The 21977-nt window shown below is 37.9% G+C and overlaps 1 protein-coding gene and 1 long non-coding RNA gene across 39 annotated transcripts in view; one reads left to right on the top strand and one right to left on the bottom strand.

Annotated features, from left to right (window-relative positions):
• LOC104318653 (uncharacterized) overlaps positions 1–21977 on the bottom strand; it is a 541518-nt gene that overhangs the window by 76310 nt on the left and 443231 nt on the right. The window lies entirely within an intron of this gene.
• Positions 1–21977, top strand: part of DLG2 (discs large MAGUK scaffold protein 2) — a 1018165-nt gene that overhangs the window by 719402 nt on the left and 276786 nt on the right. For all 35 annotated transcript variants that reach the window (XM_069808461.1, XM_069808468.1, XM_069808464.1 and 32 more), the window contains 2 exons: positions 9969–10113; positions 13089–13230. In XM_069808461.1, coding sequence (XP_069664562.1) covers positions 9969–10113; positions 13089–13230 — 287 coding nt within the window. The remainder of the gene's footprint in view (positions 1–9968; positions 10114–13088; positions 13231–21977) is intronic.

Here is a 21977-nt window from a genome sequence, read left to right as displayed (position 1 = left end):
CTACTGATCATTTTAAGAGAATTGAAAGATGTGAAAACATGCTGCTAAACTCTCACATGTAGCCACTGTCAGTGGACTGTTACCTACATTTCAGTACATGTAGGAATGCTTTATGTGTATGTGCCATGTGGATGTTAAAAAAAACCCAAACTTTTTCCATCTTTTTCCTTGAGGAAATGTACTTACTCTTCTGATGGATCTCACGTCAGAAATTCTTCCTGATGTTTGCAGTGCTGGTACATTGTTCCTTGTAGATAGTTCTTTCCCACTCACAGAGTTTGTTTAATTCTTTGTGAGGGGGAAATCCTGACCCTGGTGAATCAGCAGAAGTTAATCTATGTCAAGTTATATTCATGTCAAAGCACTGAGCAGGTAGAGAAATATTTTTTTAATAAGTGCCATGAAAAAAATGTACTGCAGTAGCTCTGTTTTGTGATGTGATATCTAAGCAGTAAAAAATTGCCATGACCTTTTTTTGCTGCCTGCAAAACTGTGCCTGATTGCGGTTTTCTTTATTTGGCTAGGGACACTGTGTTCCAGTCACATGTAAAGATGACCATTCGTTTTATACAGGGTATTAAACAGAACTGGAAAGGCACTTGGTTGCTGGGTTAGTGACTCTGACTTTTTTTAATTAACCCAAGTGGATAGATAAAACAGCTTAAGGATCAAATGGTGTTATCAAGATCAAAGCAAAATGAAACTAGAATTTACAATTTCTTTGGCATTTCTACTTCGCGGGCTCTCAGCACAGTAAAATTCAAGTCCCTGTTGTATAATGAAGTTTTGGCTCATTTTTCTATAGAAATGTGTATTTGTATTTGCCAAATTTGCACCTTATTTTGTTATTTTGCACCTTGCAGCAAATCCGCTTGTGTTCAGTCTTTTTCATTGTGAGAATTCCTCACAGTTTTTGTATCATCTGTATTTTTTTGTTACCTTACTCTTAATTTCTTCCAACTCACTTGAGGTAATAACACAGACAAAAAAACAGGTGCAAAAACCCCACATTCATCATCTCCAGTGTAATTTAATCAGGATGACTTTGAATAGAAAAATAATTATTTTATACACCACTAGGTATAAATTCATTCTTTCCAGATTTTTATAGGATTTGTCTATTAAGCATCTCTTCTCAGCCTTGAACCTGTGATACACTGCAGTCAGATATAGATGTTTCTTCACTGGGACAAGTTTATACTCCTGAATCTGACTTCTGAAAATGAGCAGAGGCCATTCTCAGTGTGTTTAATGTCTTTATACTGCTTTCCTTTCAGTCTGGACCAGTTCTTTACTTACTGTCATCTCCTTTTATCACTGCAGGTAAAATGAGCAAAAAAATCAATCATAATATTGCTCTCCACTAGTTATGTACTTCCAGACCAAGCTTTTCACTGTTGCATAAGAAAATCGTAGTCAACTTACTCTTTGTATACCTTAACCATTGCATTTTTTGAGATAAATTTACAAGATCAAAATCTATTTCTAAAATTTGTGCAGATAACAGCCATGTTTTCTTGTTCTCTCCAACAAGACACCCTGATTTCTTTATAACTTGTGTACCTTCAGTATTTTTTCTCTTCTACTTTGTGAAGTATCTGTCAGTTCATGGCATTAACTTCATGTTACTTTGTGAAAAGTGAGTGAAGGAATTCATTACTTTCTTTTGGCAATGTACCAACACAATATTACCCTTGTCATCTGTACAGTCCTACTTCTGCTTCACTGGTTCCTTATTGATTATATATTTGAATGCTTCCTTTTTTTTTTTCTTCTCCGTACTGTGTCCTTTCTTGATCTTTGTTTTTTTCCATCATTTCTTTATAAAATTTACTAGAATGTCATCCTTCTGGAATTCTCAGAAGTTGCTGGGGGGCTTATTTCATTTTTGTGTCTGTGTTCTGATAAGTTTGTGTGAAATGCTTTCAGAGCCCAAAGAACATGCAAATCAAAAGCATTAAAATTTAAGATGTAATAAAAGACATGCTGCAAAATCAAAACTAATATTGAAATGTAAAACAATTAGGTGCCATCTGAGCATTTTGCAGCTTGATGGCCCTACTATTATTAAATGCAGATTGCTAATAGTGTATTAAGCATTGAGAAGATGTGTTATGTAAATACCGAGCATTGTGATTATTGTGAAATCTATACAAGGGCATGTTATGCAGTTATGTTTCTGTGGTACTGAGCCTGCACTTAAGGCTTATTATCCTGAGCACTTGCACAGGAAAATGTTCCATTTTAGAATAATCCTGAGGTACCCATTAGGAAAATGACTGGAAGAAACATAAGAGTGCTTAAGCCAAAAACTGAACACAGTGGTTTTTCTAAGTATATGTGAAAGGAGCAGAACAGAGATCTGCTCTGAAGACTTACAGCTAGGAGAAAAATACTGTATTCTGGTGGTAATGCCTATGGTAATGTCTACTGCTGCTGGTGGTAATGCCCACGGTGAGAATACCACTGCACTGGGTATCTCAGCTAGGTTGCTTCTCTTTGCGCTGGAAAGGAGCAAAAGGAAATCACATACAGAGAATCATAGGCTAACACAATAATTCTGGGTCAGCTGTAGGGCCAGACCAGGTTGCTCAGGAATTTATCCAATTGAGTCTCAAAAATCTCCAAGGATAGAGCTTGCACAGCCTCTCTGGGAAACCTGTTCTACTGCTTGACTATCCTCATGAGGAAAATACTTTTCCTTATAACCTGTTTGTCCCTCTCATGTTTTGACATATGCCTAGTGTCTCTCATCCTGTTACCACATGCCACTCTGAAAATCTTAGCTCTGTCTTGATGACCTCCCTGTAAGCACCAGGGGGCTGCTCTTAGTCGTCCCCAGAGGCACCCCTTCTCCAGGCTGAAAAAGCCCAGCTCCCCCAGCTTCTCCTCACCAGGCCAGGGCTCCAACCCAACCATCCTGGTAGCACTCCCCTCCACTTGCTCCATTTTGTGATCTTTCCTGTAGTGCAGGGACCAAAACTGAAGGCAGTATCTAGCTACAGGCTAACGAGTGGCAGCTCTTGGAGAATACTCCTCCCCTGCATCTCCTGGCTCTGCTCTTGCTCATACAGCCAGGGATGCTGTTGACCTCTTTGCTGCCAGGACACAGGACTGGCTCATGCCCAGCTTGCTGTCCACTGGGAGCCTCAAGCGCTTTTCCACAGAGCTGCTGCCAGGCTGTCAGTGCCCAGCCTGTGCTATTGAAAGGGGCTAGCCTGTGCCAGGGGCAGGACTTACTGTTTCTCCCTGTTGAACATCATAAAATTCTTGTCAGCCCCTTCCTCCAGCCTAGCCAGGATGGCAGTCCTGCCCTCGAGTGTATGGACTCGCCCTCACAGTGAAGTGTCATCTGCAAACGTGATGAGAGCGCACTCCTCACCTCTTCCAGGTCATTGTTAATGATGGTCAGGAAGAGCTGAAAAACTGTTTCAGTTATTACCTCTCAGATAATTACTTTCTTTTTTCTGATACCGTCGTCTCAGTTTGGAATAGTTTCTCTACAGAATGAATAAATGAGAAATCAGTATAAAACTGCGTGGTTTTACTAGTCCAAAACAACACTAATAGCTAGAAGCATGGTATTCTTCAGTGAAAACTCTAAAAACGTTAGGCTTTGAAAAAAATTTAAGCTAATATTTATCTCTTAATATACGTACTAGCTTTTCAGAAATTTTTCTCCTATGCCAAAATACCCTTGCATGTTTGGGCCATACCCTGTTGCTTCTTGGCCCATGTAGTCAGAGAGATCAGAGTTTTGTGGGGTTATTTAAGCTTATAGAAAAAGTGATGTTACTCAAATACCAAGAGATTTAATTTGATTCTGTTTTCTTGCTGAAAACAGAAGGAAGAAACAGGACTTACTTTCCTTTTCAGAAATTTAGGCTTGCTTTCTACCCAGTTCTGTACTGAAAAAAGCATGATATTGTTTGGTGGTTTCGTAGGGCTGCAATGGGGTTGTGATTGCACAGTCGTTGATATGTTCCTTACGGGATCCCCTACCAGTATCTGTTTCTTTCAGATTGTATATGGATGCAGGATCATGTTTGTGTTAAAGTAATCAAGGCATATCATTTAAGATGCACCTAGATTAGCATTTGGTTCTGATCAGAAGTGCTCTTTTAAAGTGATTTTGGCTGCCTTGTGGGATGGTCTTTTAGAAAACAAATTGGATTTTTTTAAATGAAACTGGAACAGAAAATGTGGTCCAGGAGCATTCCTAATTAGCATTGCATTGCAGCTGCAAACAGGCATTTTAGTCAGTAGACTAGATGTACTGTTAACTAACCCCCTTAAAAGATGTATAGTGTGGATGTCGTATCATCCAGACCCTCTGTTGCTGGGGATCGCTCCTAGGGCAGACATTCTTTGCTCAGGTATTTGCACCCACAGATCCAGAGTTTCACTGCTGTGCCAGTTGATGAAGTACAGGCATTACCCAGTTAGACTTAAAGGAAGAAAACAGTGTGAACAGATAGTACCTGATAGGCTGTACTGGCTGACTAGCACAAAGGAAACACACTAGAAAAAATATATTCTGAGGTGAGGAGTGAACTAGTGCTGAACCAACTCAGGGGCTTCGGTGGCTGCATCCCTTCTGATGCAGCGCTGGGCTCTAAGCCAGATTTACACTGTCATTGACTCTGGCCTTGCAATGCTTTATCTAGCATTCAAATGTAGATTTGCTAGGATTGGTCTTTGGATGGCACCCCAGCAATAAGCTTCCCAATTTATTCCTTCTGATGATACTCTCATCTGGTTGTTCCTTCACGGCTGTATCATCTTCATGCCTTGAAAACATTTTTTTTAACCTAAATCAGTTTAAACTGGGATTGAAAAATGATGGACCGCTATAGTACAGTGCCACTTGCACTGTGTATGCACTATCCTGCTTGAAGCCTGAAACCCACTGCTCAGTCTCATATTTATCTGTGAAGCACAGATTCTTGCATTTCTCTGCAGAGAGGTCTGGTTTAGAACACTTAGCCCATAACTATTAATAATCTAAGCATGCTAATTTCAGAGAGATTAACAGACTGTGTCATCTGAAGATAGCCAGTTTCTTTCTATTCAGAGTCCAGCACTTGTACAACTAACTCAGGAGTCCGTGGGACTGTAAGTAGTTAATCCAAACACATTTACATCCTTAGGATTGGTCTTCAGCACTGAAAAACCTTTCACTTTTCGCAGCCTTTTAAATCATGGTGAGTTTTTAAGAAGGCCTTCAGCATTCTAGATTTACAGCCGGCATGTCGCAGGTGTTTACCAGCAAGTGTTCACTCAGGAAAATCCACTTTCTGAATGAAAAGTAGAATATTACACAAAAGCAAACATTACCACTGGCAAGGTAAAGATCACCTCTTTGTCTCATTCACTGAGTGAATCAAATCTCTCTTACCCTAAATCAATAGAGGAAAGGAATGAATTCCCTTTAAAAAAAGAAAATTAAATAAGACAGACTTATTCCTCCAGAGCTCTTATTCTGTTACCAGCTTATGCTGTTGTGAATTAAGTTATTCTTTAGAGCACTTGTACAGTCATTTTGGGGATTCTAAGCTTTTCACTCTAGCTACTTCTCAGTGCCTTTGTTTTCCAATATGAATCTAGGAAAACTTCCAAATAAGATAATTCTTGCTTAGGTTTACACTTCATTGCCTTGATTATGCTATTTAGGAAAAAAACACCCCAGTCTTTTTATATCTGGCAAAATTTCTTACTGATTTCCCCCATCACTCGAATAGCTTCTTTGATTGGACTTGTATCTTTAATTTCCATCTCTATTGCTATATTATTTCTTCCTCTTATTCTTTTCCTGTAATATCAGTGTGTCTTTGTATCACATACTTTCTATTTAAAGAAACAGCTTTCCTAATTCCTTTTTTACTTCAGGTGCTGCTTGCATTTCTGCATTTTTTCTATATGGAACTTCTCCTATTAGAAAAGCCCCACTTGCTCCATGCCTGTTCTCCTTCTGACTCCTCTCCTTTGGCTTCTGCCACAACATTTTGTGGCTCAAGCATCTGACTCTTGTAACTAAACTGACCACTCAGATAAATTTCTTTTTTTAGCATTTGCTTTAGGGTTTTTTTTTTCCCCTCCTTAATTCAATGCTACTTAAATTGGCTTCCTAGAGCCAGAAAGTTGGCATGCAGTACTGGTTCTACCTACTCAGCTCTGATGTCAGCCCTTCTGCATGAAAGTTTCAGCATCTCAGGGGGTCGTATGCCATATACACTTTGATTTCTTATTTTGTGCACGTCTCCCACTCTTTATCTTCTTCACCTCTAACTCAACTCTTTTTTTTTTTTTTTCAAACTATATGCTCCACTAAGGTCATCTTGACAGCAGGAAGTGAAGCTTTGGTATGATGGATTGACTGTGCCACAACCACTGAAAAAGCCAGATTTAGTACTTGAGAGTCTGTTAAAATAGGCATCTTCTATGGAAACAAGAAGAAGCTCAAGAAGTAGTCTCTCTTGGAGATTCTGAGAGATTCTTCTCTCTCTGTAAATCTTACCATAAAAACCAAGTACAGTATCGTATTTCCTAATAATCACCATCTCTGGCGTGATGTTTTATTCTGGCATGATGTTTTGAAGAATGATATCCAGAGATTTCCTTATGAAAAAAAGTACATACTACAGTCATCTTGCAATAATATCTAGAGAGCTGAACAATATAATTCTTCAGCATATTCAGGTTTTCATTTTTGTGAATCGGAGTACATACAGGTGTCTTTATTTGTAATAATTGTTTTATGATCAAAAAGTGAAAAAGATATTGATACATGCGCATAATAGTTTTAATGGGAATTGTAGGTCCAAAGCAAGGACTACCTTCTGAAGGAAACTGGAACATGCATAGTATATTTTGTATACTGTTAATTCTAAACTGATGTTGGCAATGACTAAGGGAAGGGGTTTTATTTCCTTCTCAAAGAGCTCCCATTTAAAAGAGACCTTATGGCACCACTGAGAATCTTTGTCTTGACGAATGAATCAACATGTTTGTTTATTTATTTGCTCTTGATGTAAATTGAGTCTGTCCTTATTTCTTTGTTTACTGAGAACTGAGCAGTCCAGGACAAAATTAATTAGTGGCAAACTTCCTTTCTAGGAGTGTTCTCTCTAGAGATGAGAAACCTGTAATTTTCTACATATTTGGGATGAGTTTGAGTAGCAATTTTGGTATATGTTGCTGGAAAACTTTTTATAGCAGAACTCTGTTTACTCTGAAGGGTCCTTTCTTCTCTTCAGATTTTCTTCCAGCATCTTTTCTCTGAAGTTCTCATTTCTATCTTGATTTCACTCATGTGTTACCTTCTTTCAAGTTCTACCAAGTTCCAGCTCTACATATTTCGGTTTTCTTCAGTATTCTGCACACTTAAGCTTATATGTACTAGAAATGAGAAAAAAAAATCCTTATACAAAAACTTTGCAATGATCTCTAGGATCTTGAAGTGTATAAAGATCAACATAATACATAACCGCTCAGACATTCATTCTTAGTTTAGAATCACTTGGTCTTTAATTCTTATCTTAACTTGTACAACTTGTACACAGCGTTGGTAAAATATCTGTCCTGTAAAGTTATTGTCAGAGAGATAAGAAGTAGGACCTGTCATAGCAAATACAAGTTTTATGTGTATCAAACTGTATTTCTTGTTTCTAAAATGGCTGTTTATCCTCCAGCTGCGCAACTGTGACATCCAAGTATGTTGTGATGGAAGTACAGCAGTCCTAACCAAGATTTTTATCAGCTAGATTTCCAGGAAAAAAAACTTTGGAAAAAGCAATAAGTCAGTTTGTGTCTTAATTGTTTTTATACACTCCTGAAAAGACCAAAAGTCAAAATATAGACAGTGCTATGATATTTCGTTTCGTGTCTTTTTTTTTTGACTAAGAACATTTATTTACAGCAGCAGTGCAGTGGGAGGTTATTATGTGAGACTTTCTTTACTTCAGAAAGCTTGCAGTTAGGATGAAACACAACTTGATAGATACAATGTACGGACAGCATGGGAAGGTGAAAAGGTACATGATAACTGTGCAGTCGTATTTCCAAAAGTCTTCAGTATTTGGCAGTTTTGAAATACATAAACAAGAAAGGCATAATTTCAGTCACTTCTTGCTACCAACCTAGTAATTTAAAAGACATTTATTTATTAAAAGTGTATGTGTATGTTACTGCTGTTCATAACAAAGAAAAACAGAGAAATTTATAGAAGATAGCTATCAGATTTTTATTTAAATTGAAGACCTGTCAAAATACAGCATACAGTGTCAGCAATTCTCTTCGGAGTGTTAGGTTGTATCATTGCTCTTCATGTCAAATTGTCATAACATGCCTGTCATTGCCTCTTTCAATTAACCTTAAAACCAAGTCTGAGAATTATACAAGGAACAAAGTTTAAACAGAATCCTTACATTTAGGAATACTGTCCAGGAGCAATCATTCTCTCTTGGTGTTGATGAAATTGTCTGGGTATGAAGAGTCCTCCAGTGATTCATAATAGCTGGATTTCTTTCCAGCTACCAAAGCCTTTGGCAGTAGCTTGTTGTCACAGCCAGTTCTCTAATAATTTACTGATAATAAATTCCCTAGAAAGTATGTATTTTTTTTGTCTGTTATTTACAGCTGTACTATGTTATACTATAGTTGAGGAGCTACTTTTTCTTCCATCTTGCATGATCTTAACAAGGAATCCTTGCAGTAACTGTAGAAGTTGGAGGATGGCACTTTAAATCACAATAGTTTCATATACAACATTCACTGTGAAATGTAGGTCACTGGAACAGGCTCCCCAGGGAAGTGGTCACAGCACCAAGCCTGTCAGAGTTCAAGGAGTGTCTGGACAACGCTCTTAGTCATATGGTTTAGTTATAGGTAGTCCTGTGAGGAGCAGGGAGTTGGACTTGATGATCCTTATGGGTCCATTCCAACTGGAGATAGTGTATGATTCTATGATTTCTGTTGCCTTACACCACATGTCTGAAACCTATATCTACACCCTTCTTTACTTCTTTCATCTATCCTTTATTTTTGTCGTTCAGGATGTATGTTTTTGGGGGCAGGGACCATTCACTATTCTGTTTAGAGGAGCACAACCTATTGTTGACATTCTGTGGACGTAGTGGATTTATATGTGAATAAATTTTATATGCCTCTACAATAAACCACTTACACTTTTCTTTTGATTTTCTTTCTCTGGGAGTAAAGCATAAATAAGCAAGTTTATTGCCACCATTTCCTTCCCTATTTAAGCTGTAGTCCTGTACTCTTATCCTTGCTCTTGTTAAGTATTTTTCTTTTCTGATAAAGCACAGAACTGGTACTACATTCTCTTACTTTTTCAATGTCTCTTTCCTGTGCTTCCAGAAAACTGACAAACTTCCACACTGAAAATCCCTTTTCCCCCATCCAGAACTGCCCTTTTTCATTTCCTGCACCTCATAAGCAGCCTCTTATTCTGTATATCACTTTGTACCTCTTACTATTTCAATGGTCGATGTCATATCAGGGATGGAAAGATTTGGGGGTATTAAGTATTGCTGAGGGCCCAGCCATGCATGCTAAGAGCTGAATTTGGACAGTTCACCTTGACAGATGAAATAACATGCAGTTTCTGTAAATGATGTGGTGTTAAGTTATTAAATTATTATTAATATAGTTTTATGTTAACAATGAGACTGGTAGCAGAATATCACAAAGGACTTTTCTACTGACAAGACCAAGTGCCATCTCGACCCATTATGATTCTGTGATATCAACACTGCTATGTCATTCTTTGAATATGCATGTGCTAAGAAAACTGTATTTTCTACCTTGCTGCAATAGCAAACCTTCTATAATCTTCAGTGCTCTTTGTCAACAGTATTTTTCCCCAACACTGTGATAACTGCAAGGCTGTGTCATTTTTTGGTGTCTATTTCTGCATTCCAATTCACCTATCTGATTTCTCCTTTAAGGTAAATAATTACAGTTTAGAAGAAGTTACTCATGAAGAGGCAGTAGCGATACTGAAGAACACATCAGATGTAGTGTATCTGAAAGTTGGAAAGCCCACCACCATTTACATGACTGATCCATATGGCCCACCAGATATTACTCACTGTAAGTGACTACTGCAACTCATTTTGTAGGAGATACCTGTTTGTCAGATGATTGTAGTTTTTTCATTGCTTGTCCAAAGTACCCAATTAAAGTTTATGGAACAGCTTGGAAGGCTACAAAAATGAAATGTTTATTGCCACTTAAGTATGCTACAGTCATGAAATATTACAAATGATATAATTCTGCTAAAGTATTTTTGCAGCAAAAGTTACAATGTAGCTGATGTACTGCTGTGCTGATTCCAATTAGCCATTGTCCAGGTGATCAGACTGAACTGTAATTCTTGTGATAATTACAGTAATAAGTATATGCAAATATATTTTGAAATATGATTAGATTTGTAGTCTGCAGTCCTCTGTCCACTGAAAAATCAGAACACACAGCAAACCATCTTGTACAAACTAAGTGAAAAGCCTGAGGCAAATATCTATCATATTTGTATAAAATATTTACTTGGAATGTAAAAATCTCTGCTCTACTTAAAAAAAATTACCTATTTTCTGTGTATATCCAATTCCTAAATTATTGTTTCACTTTGCTTTATTCTCAGTCTGTCCATTAACTTTATATATGTTCATCTGCTATTTTTTCACTGAGGACCAAGGCCTTATTTGTCCTTGCATTCAATGTACACTCTGTTGTAGGAAAAGTTGTTGAAACAATATGGTAAAGCTCAGTGAAGGATCTCATAGGAAGGGAAGATGATTTTATTTTAGAACAAACCTATTTCAATCAGGCTGTCATATCCACACTCTCAAAATCATCTAGGCTCATGTCCAGCATTCAGGTAGAAAGACACGCATCCAGGCGCATTGCCAGGACTCCCTGAGATGACCAAGTACAAGGGTGGGTGGCAGTGGAGTCTTTATCATACACATGTACCTTCTTATTATGTTGAAAACCTCCTTGCTGATGTGCTTTTTGTACCGGTAAGGAGATCACAGCAATTAGGATCTTCTGTCTCTCCCATCTGTCCCACCTAGCTGTCTTCAGGATTTACTCACTTCTCTTTTGTCTCCTTATCTGTGTGTACTAGGCTCCAGTCTAGTCTTTATCTCCTGCCATCACCTCTTAATGGCTTGAGTCTTTGTTTTAGTTTGGGTGGAGGCTGTCCTGACAAGTTACAAGTAGTTATGTTGAGTATTGATGACCTATTGATGGATCTAGGTGCTATCAGTACATGCCAGTCCCCCTGGTGTCCATAGGCAGGCATTCCCATTCCCTTTTCATTCACAGCAATCTGAACATTCAGTTGCAGCTCTCTATACCACTGGTGTCTGTTAGTCTAAACAGTTCATTATTGAAACTCCGTTTCTTTGTTTAGCTGTTCATTAAAAACTGTCTGCCTTGGGTTCAACTATCAACAGGGACCAGCTGCACCATCTAATAACTGGATGGCAGTTTAATATTTGAGAAGAGCTGCAGCAACTGATCCATACCCATCTTGATCTCCTGCTAATAATCCTAGGGGCACTTAAGGCCAACCAAGGACTGCGAAAGGCAGATTTTTCCAGTAAATGCTAGAGATTTAAATTTTCCTGCACTTTTGCATAGTGTTTCTTCTGTGGACTGATAAAGTTGAGGGAAAAGCTAAATATCCATAATCCTCCTTATTTAGACTGCTCCATAAAAATAGAAGGCAAGGTTTTGTAACATGCACGTCAGGTGGTATACTCAACTGTGCTGAGGATACCTATTTAGTTAGCAAATGTTACAACAGATGGCAATCATGTTGTTCAGTAGCAGTCTGGTCTGGATCTTAGCAAAGCCCAAGAAGTAAAAATGCTAAATGTCTCTATCCAATCTCCTGCTTTATAATACTTTCCAAAATAATAATTTGGGAGCTCTAAACCAGTGTGTTTTATTATGTCAGATTATAGATCAGCAGCATATGAGAAGACAGAAGTAATTCCAGAGGGAGAGTAAAGGTTGAAAAGATTTGCAGTAGCCCATCCCAGGCTGTTGGTGCATACGGATTCATTTATCCTCAGGGAACCTTTCATTATACCTACACGTTCAGAGTGTTTCAGAACGGGTAACGGCCTTTCCCTGTAGAGACATTTTGCTTTGAAACATTCTGTATCTCAGCATCTGAAAGAAAGATGGAAACTAATACTAGAAAGTTTAGCTGTCTTCTCATGAGAAAATTAATCATAGCTCATTGCAGAAGCACGTATCATTGTTTTCCCTATTTATCATTTCCTTTTCTAATTACATTAACTAGAGATTGAATACAACTATTACTACATCTCTCCAGTCATAAATATCCCCAGTAACTTCAAAACAGGAAAAAGTAAGCAAAGAACAAAACCCACAGACCCAATATAGAATCAGACAGCATAGTCCTGTAATTTCCATTATTAATCATTAATATGTAAGAGACTTGTATCCAGTTTCTGTTTTAAATAGACAGATTTACTATAATCTAAATACCATCTATGTTGGTACTGAAATTTCAATTATATTGGGAATTCTGGCACCTTTAGTGCATCGCAGCTGTAAATCTTCACCATATATAATTCTTGCCATACATAAAATTCCTGCTCCTATCCTGCATTGAGCTCTTTACTATATTATTCGCATTGCTGTATAGTGGAGCCAAAAAGAGGAGTGTGCTTTTAATCTCATTCTCTCCTCTTTACATTTCCTTCTTCAAGTCAGTCCTAATTTAAGAAAATGTTTCCTGTCTCCCAATCTATCCTTTCTTATTCAGATCCCCTCTAAAGAGTCAATCCCTGCAAATGAGCCAGCATTATTATTATTATTATTATTATTATTATTATTAACCTTTCAGGAAAACTTCAGCTGTTCATTCTTCCTTGTTATATTTTAAGCTCTCGCAGGCAAGGACTGTCTGTTTTGATGTTATTTACAGCAATGAGCTCGTTCTTGGTACTTAACTAAAAAATGGTGCTCTTGTGACATCTAATAAAACGTGAAAGTGGCTAACTAGAGATGCTTATTCTTACCCTCAGCTTATTCTCCACCAATGGAAAATCATATACTCTCTTCTGGAAACAATGGCACTTTAGAGTACAAGGCATCCCTGGCCCCTATCTCACCGGGAAGATACTCACCCATTCCAAAGCACATGCTTGTGGAGGACGACTACACCAGGTCAGATGCTTCTCTTTATTTGTTACCTTTCATGACAATTGCAAAGGACATAGGTAAGGCATTAAGTGCACCTCAAAAAGAATATGGCATATAGTTCTTTTCACCCGTGTTCAAGGGAAGATGAATCGAAACTGTTAACAGGTCTGAAGACAACTAAGAGAAAGATCACAGGAATGAATGCTGACCTGAGGGCCATGTTGTCTGGGTGCAATCCTGCACTAGTTCCTAAACAACATGGCTGCACTAGAACAATGCTGGCACTGAGCAAAATTTTCTGCTTCTTAACACATCTAGGAGATCTCAGGATCAGTGACTCATCCAGCTCACTGCATGTATGGGTGGAGGGACTGTATGTGCATCTGTACCTGTCCGTGACAGTACACTCTGAAAGGTCCAGCTTGTTTAGTTTAGTGAAAGCGAGGCTGAAATAGCCTGTAATTGCTCTGTGTACACACATTGAAAGATAAATGTTATGGAGAGAAAACACTATGGGAAAGGAAAGAAGATGTACAAACTAGCTGCAAGTAAATATAGGAGGCACACTGGAAAAAGTTTTTTAACCATTAGAGCAATCATAATATGAAACAGTTTTCTGTGAGAGCACAGAGGTTAAAAGGAAGCTGTTTATGCAGTGGCACTCCATACCTTTATAAAAGGGCTTCTTTGATGTGATTATCAGCAAAAATTACCCTGGAAATTACTTCTAATGTTTTGGGTTTTTTTAATAATTCCAAAAGACTTGTGACTGCTATATGGAAATATGGTAGGAGAATTGTATCTATGTAGTTGATTTCCAGGTAGAAAAGACACATAGAAAGGTGCTAGGAGGGTTCTTTTATGCCTTGTGTTAGATCAACACTGAATGTCACTGATGAGGCAGTATTTATTTATCTTTTTGTTTGAAGAGCACTACCGTTCACTTAGAAGACAACAGTTGTTAAGTTTGTAAAATGAGCCCTCATTATAATGTCTAGTGCCACAGAAAAGGAGAAATTAATTTTTTTTCTGTGCTTCAGTATTTATAAATTCATTGTATTTAAAGCTAGGAGGAGGCTGTTCTGATCAACTAACCTGACCTACTGTGTATCTCAAGCCGAAGAATCTCATCCAGTTATGTATTCATCAGCTTCATAACTTGCTAATTTGCATTTCATTTCTCTTGTTGCATATGATTATGATCTCAAGCTGCTTAACTTGTTGGATCAGACAGATTCAGAGTAACTAAATCATGATACAGTGTTTAATCAGGACAAATGTATGGAAACCACACCTTGCTTCACTCTGTTGGCTAAAAGCATTTCTCCTTTGTTTTGATTGAGAATGCAAAGCTGACATTGCTTTCCTTCAACTTATGAGACATTCAATTAGGATGAATTTTCTCCAAAGGGTTTCAAGAAGTTACATTTTTTAATTAATAGTTAAAACATTGATTTCATTAAATTGTGCATCAAGGCTTTACCTGGGCTACTACTGACCTCATAATTTCTAAAATGCCTGTGTATATGACAAATACCAATATAGTAGCTACGTTACAATGATGAAGGCTTTGTCAATAAGGTTGTAGTGCTGAATTCTCTCCTTCTGTAATGAGATGTCAGCACCATTATTACTGAGAAAGAGTTGGCAAAATTTAAGAACAGCAAAAAAATGCAACCTTAAAAGTAGATTATAGCTAAGGAGACCAAGAAGTCACAGAAAGTGAAAGAAGTAATCCTAAAAAAGGAGAAAGGCTGCCCTGAGAATTAAGAGAACATTTAAACAGTTAGAAGACCTGTAAGGTAATGAAGAAGTATCTTTAGACAGTCCTCTGTTTCTTTGTGTTCCATGCAGATGATTTTAACTTTCTAATTGCTTCTACCAAAAAAAAAAAAAAAAAAAAAAAGAAAAGAAAGAAAAAATAGTCATAGAAGAAAAGGCAATGACAGTCCTAGCCCATTAGTTCAGTAGATATCCAGTAGAAAGCATACTTGCTCAAAGAACTGTGCAGGATATGTATTGAAATTAATTAGTATGTCTTTTTGATCTTTTCAGGAAGAAAGATGTATTCCTATCCTGATATTTTTAGTTTGTTTTTAAACAAGTTAATTTTGCTGGTTTAGCACCTGGCAGTAAAACCAAATACTGACAGAGTCTCGTTCTTCACTGAGGTATTCACACCAATGTCCATTTTGCATTATCTGGGGAAAAAAAAAAAGAATGCCCAGAGAAGCCATGTATATTCGGTGAAATACTGCTCTCCTGTGTTCTTCTTCCTGGATTTCCAGATTAGTGTGCTGTCTAACGAAGGGCTGATGTGCAAAGTCTTCTGTGGCGTTGGCACTATTGACAGGAGAGGCTGACTCTAGAAGTGTGACCTTCTGTGGAAGGCGTGTGGCACTGGCAGAAATAAAGGTGTCGAGTAATAGGAGCAGACTCTGAATGCAACAGAGCAAATCAGATGAAAATCTCATAGTTCTAAACAAGTATTTACTTTGACCTATTGAAAAGGAGGAGGCTGTTATGGACTTAATTATATTAGTGATAATAGCTTATAAGCTACACTGATACCCAGGATACAAAAGCAAAAGATAAAATAAATGTAATCATAAGAAAAACGGTACTTCTTGCCATTGCATCTCCTCACTGGATATAAATCATACAGCAATATCTGAGAGACAACCAAACAAGAGCCAGAGACCAGGTTTCTCTGACTACGAACTTCTGTTTCTCTGACAAACTAAGGTCTGACCTTCAAAACCAAATCATTTAACCCCTGAACAATGCTGAACCTTTTTTTTTTTAAATGTCCATGTAGTTAATTATGGCCTATTGATTCAAGTGGGACTATTGAAAATGCCACAGTTAATTCTCACAGTGATTTTCACAGCAATAAACTGAGGATAGCGAATGCACTCTTTCTGTGCAATGCCATAGGATTTTCCTATGAGTCTGCCATTAAAATAAGAAGATACTTGGAAAGTCTTTGTTGCTGACCAGTTTAGAAAGACTTAAAATCCTTTGGGAAGTTAATTATCATATTGATAATTTTAGTGAAACCTATAGATCCCTTGATTGCAGCATTTATAATTAGGTTTCCTCACATAATTTTTTATAATTAAGATGATTGCCAACTACTGCAGTGCTATCCATTAAAACTACCTGGTTCTTGCTAAATAGTTTTTCAGGGCTAATTTACATGGTGATCACATAAGGAAATTTATTACCCGTGCAGTCATAATATGGCAACACTTCTGGCAGATTTTCATTTGTGCCAGCTAAAAATATTTGAAACAGTAACTTCTCCACTATAAGAGGCTTTTGCAATTTCATAATTCTTTGTACACGTGATTTGAGTGAGGCCAAGGACAAGCCTTCTTTTGATTTACTTGCTATAATGAATCTATCAGTAAAGCTTAAGTGGTTGAACACTCAGTTTGTCTACTTTCTCTTGCTTTTTCTTTTTTCTTTTTCTTTTTTTGTTCCACTTCTAAGGCTTTTTTACCTAAATACGTGCGTTTTGCCTAACAAAAATAAGTGTTTCTGTTGAGAAACCTTGTATTTTTGGTTTGATATTGAATCTGCATCTGAAAAAAAATTCAGTACAACTTTGACTTAATAAAACTATGGGGAAAAATTAACTTAATCCGAGCACAAGGGAAAGAAAAGTAACAAGCCATCTTCATCCACAAGTTTTAATGAAGCTGGCTGTTGTCTTTTAATTACTGAGCTTTTGGAAGTTGTGTATATTATTGATCAAAAATGCTGTCAGTGATGGGCGTAATTTACTTTTTGTTTTGTTGAATTCATTTTAAATTCACTCAGGATGGAAGCTTTGCTTTCCTGTATATCTATGAAGACTGTCACCTTTTAAAATTTAAATAAAATAACACAACTTCAAGTTAGTAGAATGAGGGATCAAAAGTGGATAAAACCTATATGCTAAGTAACTCTATCAGTACAATCATCATAATTCTGCAAGTAAGTCCTTATTTGTTTTAGTTTTTAGTAAGATTAAAGAGTTGTGCAGGCAATGCAGGAGTTTCCTCGATTGTGTTGCTGACAATTTCCTAATGCTGCTAGAGGGGAGAAACAGGAATAATTCTCTGCTTGACCTGCTGCTTATGAAAAGGGAAGAACTAGTGGCAAAGGTGGTGATAAATAACAGCTGGGATCAGAGTGACCGTGAGTTTGTTCAGTTCATGATTCAAAGGAAGTCTGGAAAGATAGTCAGCAAGTTATGACTATAGATTTCAGAAGAGCAGACTTCAGCCTGTTTGGAGAATTGCTAAGCAAAATCTCTTGGAATGCTGCCACAGAGACATAGGGTCCATGAAAGATGGATGATTTCTAAATAAAACTTACTGAGAACTCAGGATTGAACCACTCTGTTGAGCAGGAAGGAGGGGGATTCAGCAGAAGGCCTTCTTGGCTGAGCAAAGAGCTTTCTCATGACCTAAAATGCAAGATGTAGACAAGCGTTGCTTGACTGCTTAATGACAAAATCAGAAAGCTGATTGATTTGAGCTAAGACTTACAAGGGTCATAAAGGAAAACAAAAAGTGATTCTGCAGGTGTGCTACTTTCAAAAATGAAGGTAAAATTTGATGAAGAGAAAAACTGATGAATAAGGGAGAAAACAATGTAATGACAGACAATATAGAAAAAGCTGAAGTACTCAACATCATCTTTGCCAGGCATTTAAGGACCAGAAGGTAATTGGAATAGTCAGCATAGCTTTACCGAAAGCCTGGTTGCCTTTCCTGATTGAATGACTAGCTGCATGGATGAAGGAAGAGCAGTGGCAGCCCTATACCAGCCAGTGTTACAGCACAGATGCTGCCCTGAGCAGGAATGCCTCTTTGCTGGGTGAAAACACAGCTGACTCCAAAGGCATACCTGACCCATGCCATAACTCCCACAGATGTGCATCTGGGATCTGCTGTGGGACACGTGGTGATTCCTCTTCTCTACTAGTTGCTCTGGGGAGTGGCTGCAAAGGTATTTCTCACACCTCTTCTGTGGGCAGGAGAAGCTGTAACACAGGGAGCACCCTTCAAAACTCCTCCAGCAGCCTCTCATCCAACCATGAGGAAGTGTCAGATAAACACGTACAACTAATCCATAGCTGGAAAGAAGATATGATTTGTCAAGGTTTGGAAATCTTCTGGATAGCCTTTTGGGTGTCGCCTGGATTATATGCTGTCACCTTGCTCATTAGCCTTCTCCCAGCAAGGCTATGCTCATTTGCATGCAATGGCAGACTTTGGTAAGGCTTTTAACACAGTCTCCCACAGCACTCCCGTTTGAAAGCTGAGGAAGAGTGGGCTAAAAGAAGAGACTGGGTTGGGAACTGACTGAACCAGTAGGCTCAAAGGGTAACGATCAGTGAATGTCAGTGAACGTCTTCATCAATGACCTAGATCATGACACAGAGTGCACCCTCAGCAAATTTGCAGAGGATAATAAATTAAGGGGGAGTGGTTAACATGACAAATGGCAGAGCTATATTCCAGAGGGATCTTGATATACTTGAGGACTGGGCCAGGAGAAACCTCATAAAGTTCAGTAGGAAGTCTGCTCAGGTGGAACAGCTTCACACACTTGTACGGGCCATGAAACAAACATCTGAATTGCAGCTTCATTGAAAATGACCTGGAGGTTACAGCGGGTGCCAAGCTGAACATGGACCCAGGAGTGCACTCTCATTGCCAGTCAGGTAATCAGCATACTGGGCTGTAGTAGGAGGAGCATGGCCGGCAGAAAAAGATAAGTTATTTTCTAGAAGGCTGTGACTAATTCCCATTCTTCTACTTCAAGAGGGATGTGGAAAACAGGAGAGGGTCCAACAGATTCTCAAAGTCCTACGTCACATGGAGGTTAGAGGGATGTTGCGTCACATGGAGGTTAGAGGGATGTTGAGGGAACTGGGGTTTGTTTAATGTTGTGAAGAGGAGCTTAAGGGGCAATCTAAGAGCAACCTGTAAGTATTCAGTAGCAAAGATGATGAAGCCAAACTGTTCTCAGTAGAGAAGGACCAAGGGCTACAAGCGTTGGCTTTGGATATCCTGATTTCCATTTGAGAAGAAAAATAAGACACCAGGTTGGTGGAGTAGTGCTGGAGCAGGTTGCTTAGAAAGGTTGTGAAATATCCACCCTTTGAGATTTTTAAGATTTGGCTAGATAAAATCATGGCTGATCTGATCTAGTGTTGGCAATAATCCTGCTTCAAGCATAGGATTGGATGAGATGACTTACAGAGATGCATTCCAACCAGATTTTCTATGATAATAGGGAGAAAAAAGTGATTTTTGTGTGTGTGTGTGTTTGTGGAACATTCATTACTAATACAGCTGGGAGAGAAGTTACAATTTACTCTTTAGCAGATGTCTGCCTTCCTATTTCCAGAAATATTGAAATTGGAGTCTAAAAATCCTGTAGCTTTTAGATGTTCATTCCTTCTGCCTTTAACGAACAGCATAGGCAAAAGAGCCATAAAAATAAAGAACTACCATCTTGAGTTTTTACTTCCTTTTTAACTTCAGAAAATGGTAACATCAAACTTCTGTGCTTCAGCTGATAAAAAATTCACTTTAACATTTAACTCTGGCTAGATATTAAAGATTCATGGATGAAAAAGCTGTCTGAGTTATCTGTTTTCCTGTGAAAAACCTATTTGATTTCTTTTACATGCATCTTTGCAAAATAACATTTTCTGGATGAGGAGGAGGTGCTGAGTATTGGAAGGGGAAAAAAGGAGAACCATTAAGTTGAAGACTCAGGGGATTTTTTTCCCTGTAGTGAAAGTAATGTTCCTCAACCATTTCTTGTTTAGTTACATAAACTTGCTACTTGAATTGAGGATATTTTATGGCAACACCTTTAAATTTGAATGGATACACAGATTTTACTTTTCAGTATTAAGCCATTACAACTAATTTTATGGTTTGTGTCTTATAAAACTATCAATGACAGTTTTCTGACAATTGTTTTATGAAGCACAACGGTAGGAAAAAAGAATTGCAGTTTTTAGTAATGAGTCCTGAAAACTGTTCCTTTGGGGTCTTTAATGAGTTAACTTAGATCATCCACTGATGAAATATTCTGCATGTTTTAAAAGTGTGTATTTGCTGAAAGGAGTTAGCTGCACTTCCTGTTAGTTTTTGTGAGGGAATAGAATTGAAACTCATGTTTCCCAAATGAAGAAGATCATCAAGTACTGTAGGTAGAACTTTCAGATGGTGAATTTTACACTCTGGTTTTGACCTGATGTTACTATTCAAGTGGTGAGTAAAAGATACGTAGAAGTACACTGATACAGTTATATGCACATGGGTCGGGGCAAGTTTGTTCAAGTTAATATTTTCATGCTCAGTTTTTGCCAGGGGCTGGATTTGTTTATCTAGGGATAGCAAAGGTTGCATGTTTGTTTTGCTTTAAAATTTAGTGTAAATTATATCTGTTATTTTAAAAGTAATCTTAATTAACCATTATTATCATCAAATCAAATTGCATTTATTTTTAGCCATAGCAGCTTGGTCATTTAAGAGATGGAGGAAGAATTACATGGCTTAATTCATGTTCTATTCTGTGTTAAAAATTGTGGTGATACTATATTCTAAATACTGTAATATTCCATACATAGCTTCAGGGTGTTGAAATATGGCAGCTGATGAAACTGAATCCACATAGTATTTCTACTGCACTTGTCAAAATCTTTCTAAATGGCAACATATATAAGTCTTTGGGAAAAATGCGATTCATTTATCCTCCAAAATGTATTTAATATTTTTTTGCAGTACAACTCGTTAAGATTCCATATTCACACTGTGGTGCATCAAAGCTTCTCACAATTTTGTAATGAGATTATTTTAAAAAGCCAGCATGATTGAGCACAGAGTTATATGGCCAAAGCTATTTTTAGTCTCTACTTATTTCTTCCGGTTCTTTCTGAAATAGAAACATAATCAGGAGTGATTCTGTTCTGTGTTCTGACTGCCCATTCCTGTTAGATTTGAACATTGAAGAGACTAGAGGACTAGGGGGAGTGTGTTTGGCAAGGAATTATGGTAAGATTGGGTGTGAAAATGAGGGAGAACTTGTCACTGGCTGTGCAAGAATTGAAATCACAAGAAGGGAGGACTGGCATTTATTGGGTAAGAAAACTTGGATTTAGAAGGGGAGTTTAGGACACAGAAGAACATAAGTGAGAAATGGGTGAAGAGGCATGAAGAAGCAGTGGAGAAAAATAGCCTGGAGAAAAGCAGCAATGAATTTCAGGGCTGCTGAACCAACAACTCCCTCAGGGAGTGAGGCATGAGGTTTGGGATAATCGATAGTTGTGCAAGAAGACTGGGACAAGGAACAGAAATAGAGAGCAGGTAGGAAAAGTTGCTGATAAGATGCTGGCAGGATCAGGCTAGGGCCATCTCTCTGGAGAAAACGGAGAGGAACCCAGGTTTCTGGGGTTTGCATGATGCACGTGTGATCCCTGCAGGCAGTCTATCATGATAGTTCATTTGCATTACCCTTCCATCTGGAGGATGGCAGCCTGCTCTTCCTACTGGCTACTCCCCATCTCTCACAAGGTAGAGTTCTCATGCTGTAGCTCTTAAGTTGGCGACCCTGCTGATGAGTATTTTGAATTCAGTGTCCCATAGTAGGATTTCTTTCTTGGTTTAGTCTTTGATCAATCTAAGGAATTATTTAAAAAAAAAAAAAAAAGACCACTATTCAAGTTACACATTAAACATTCAGTTAAGAAAAAATTA

This window comes from Haliaeetus albicilla, chromosome 20 (assembly GCF_947461875.1).
Source record: "Haliaeetus albicilla chromosome 20, bHalAlb1.1, whole genome shotgun sequence".
NCBI classification, from domain to species: Eukaryota; Metazoa; Chordata; class Aves; order Accipitriformes; family Accipitridae; genus Haliaeetus; species Haliaeetus albicilla.
This window is presented reverse-complemented; position numbering and strand designations above follow the sequence as displayed.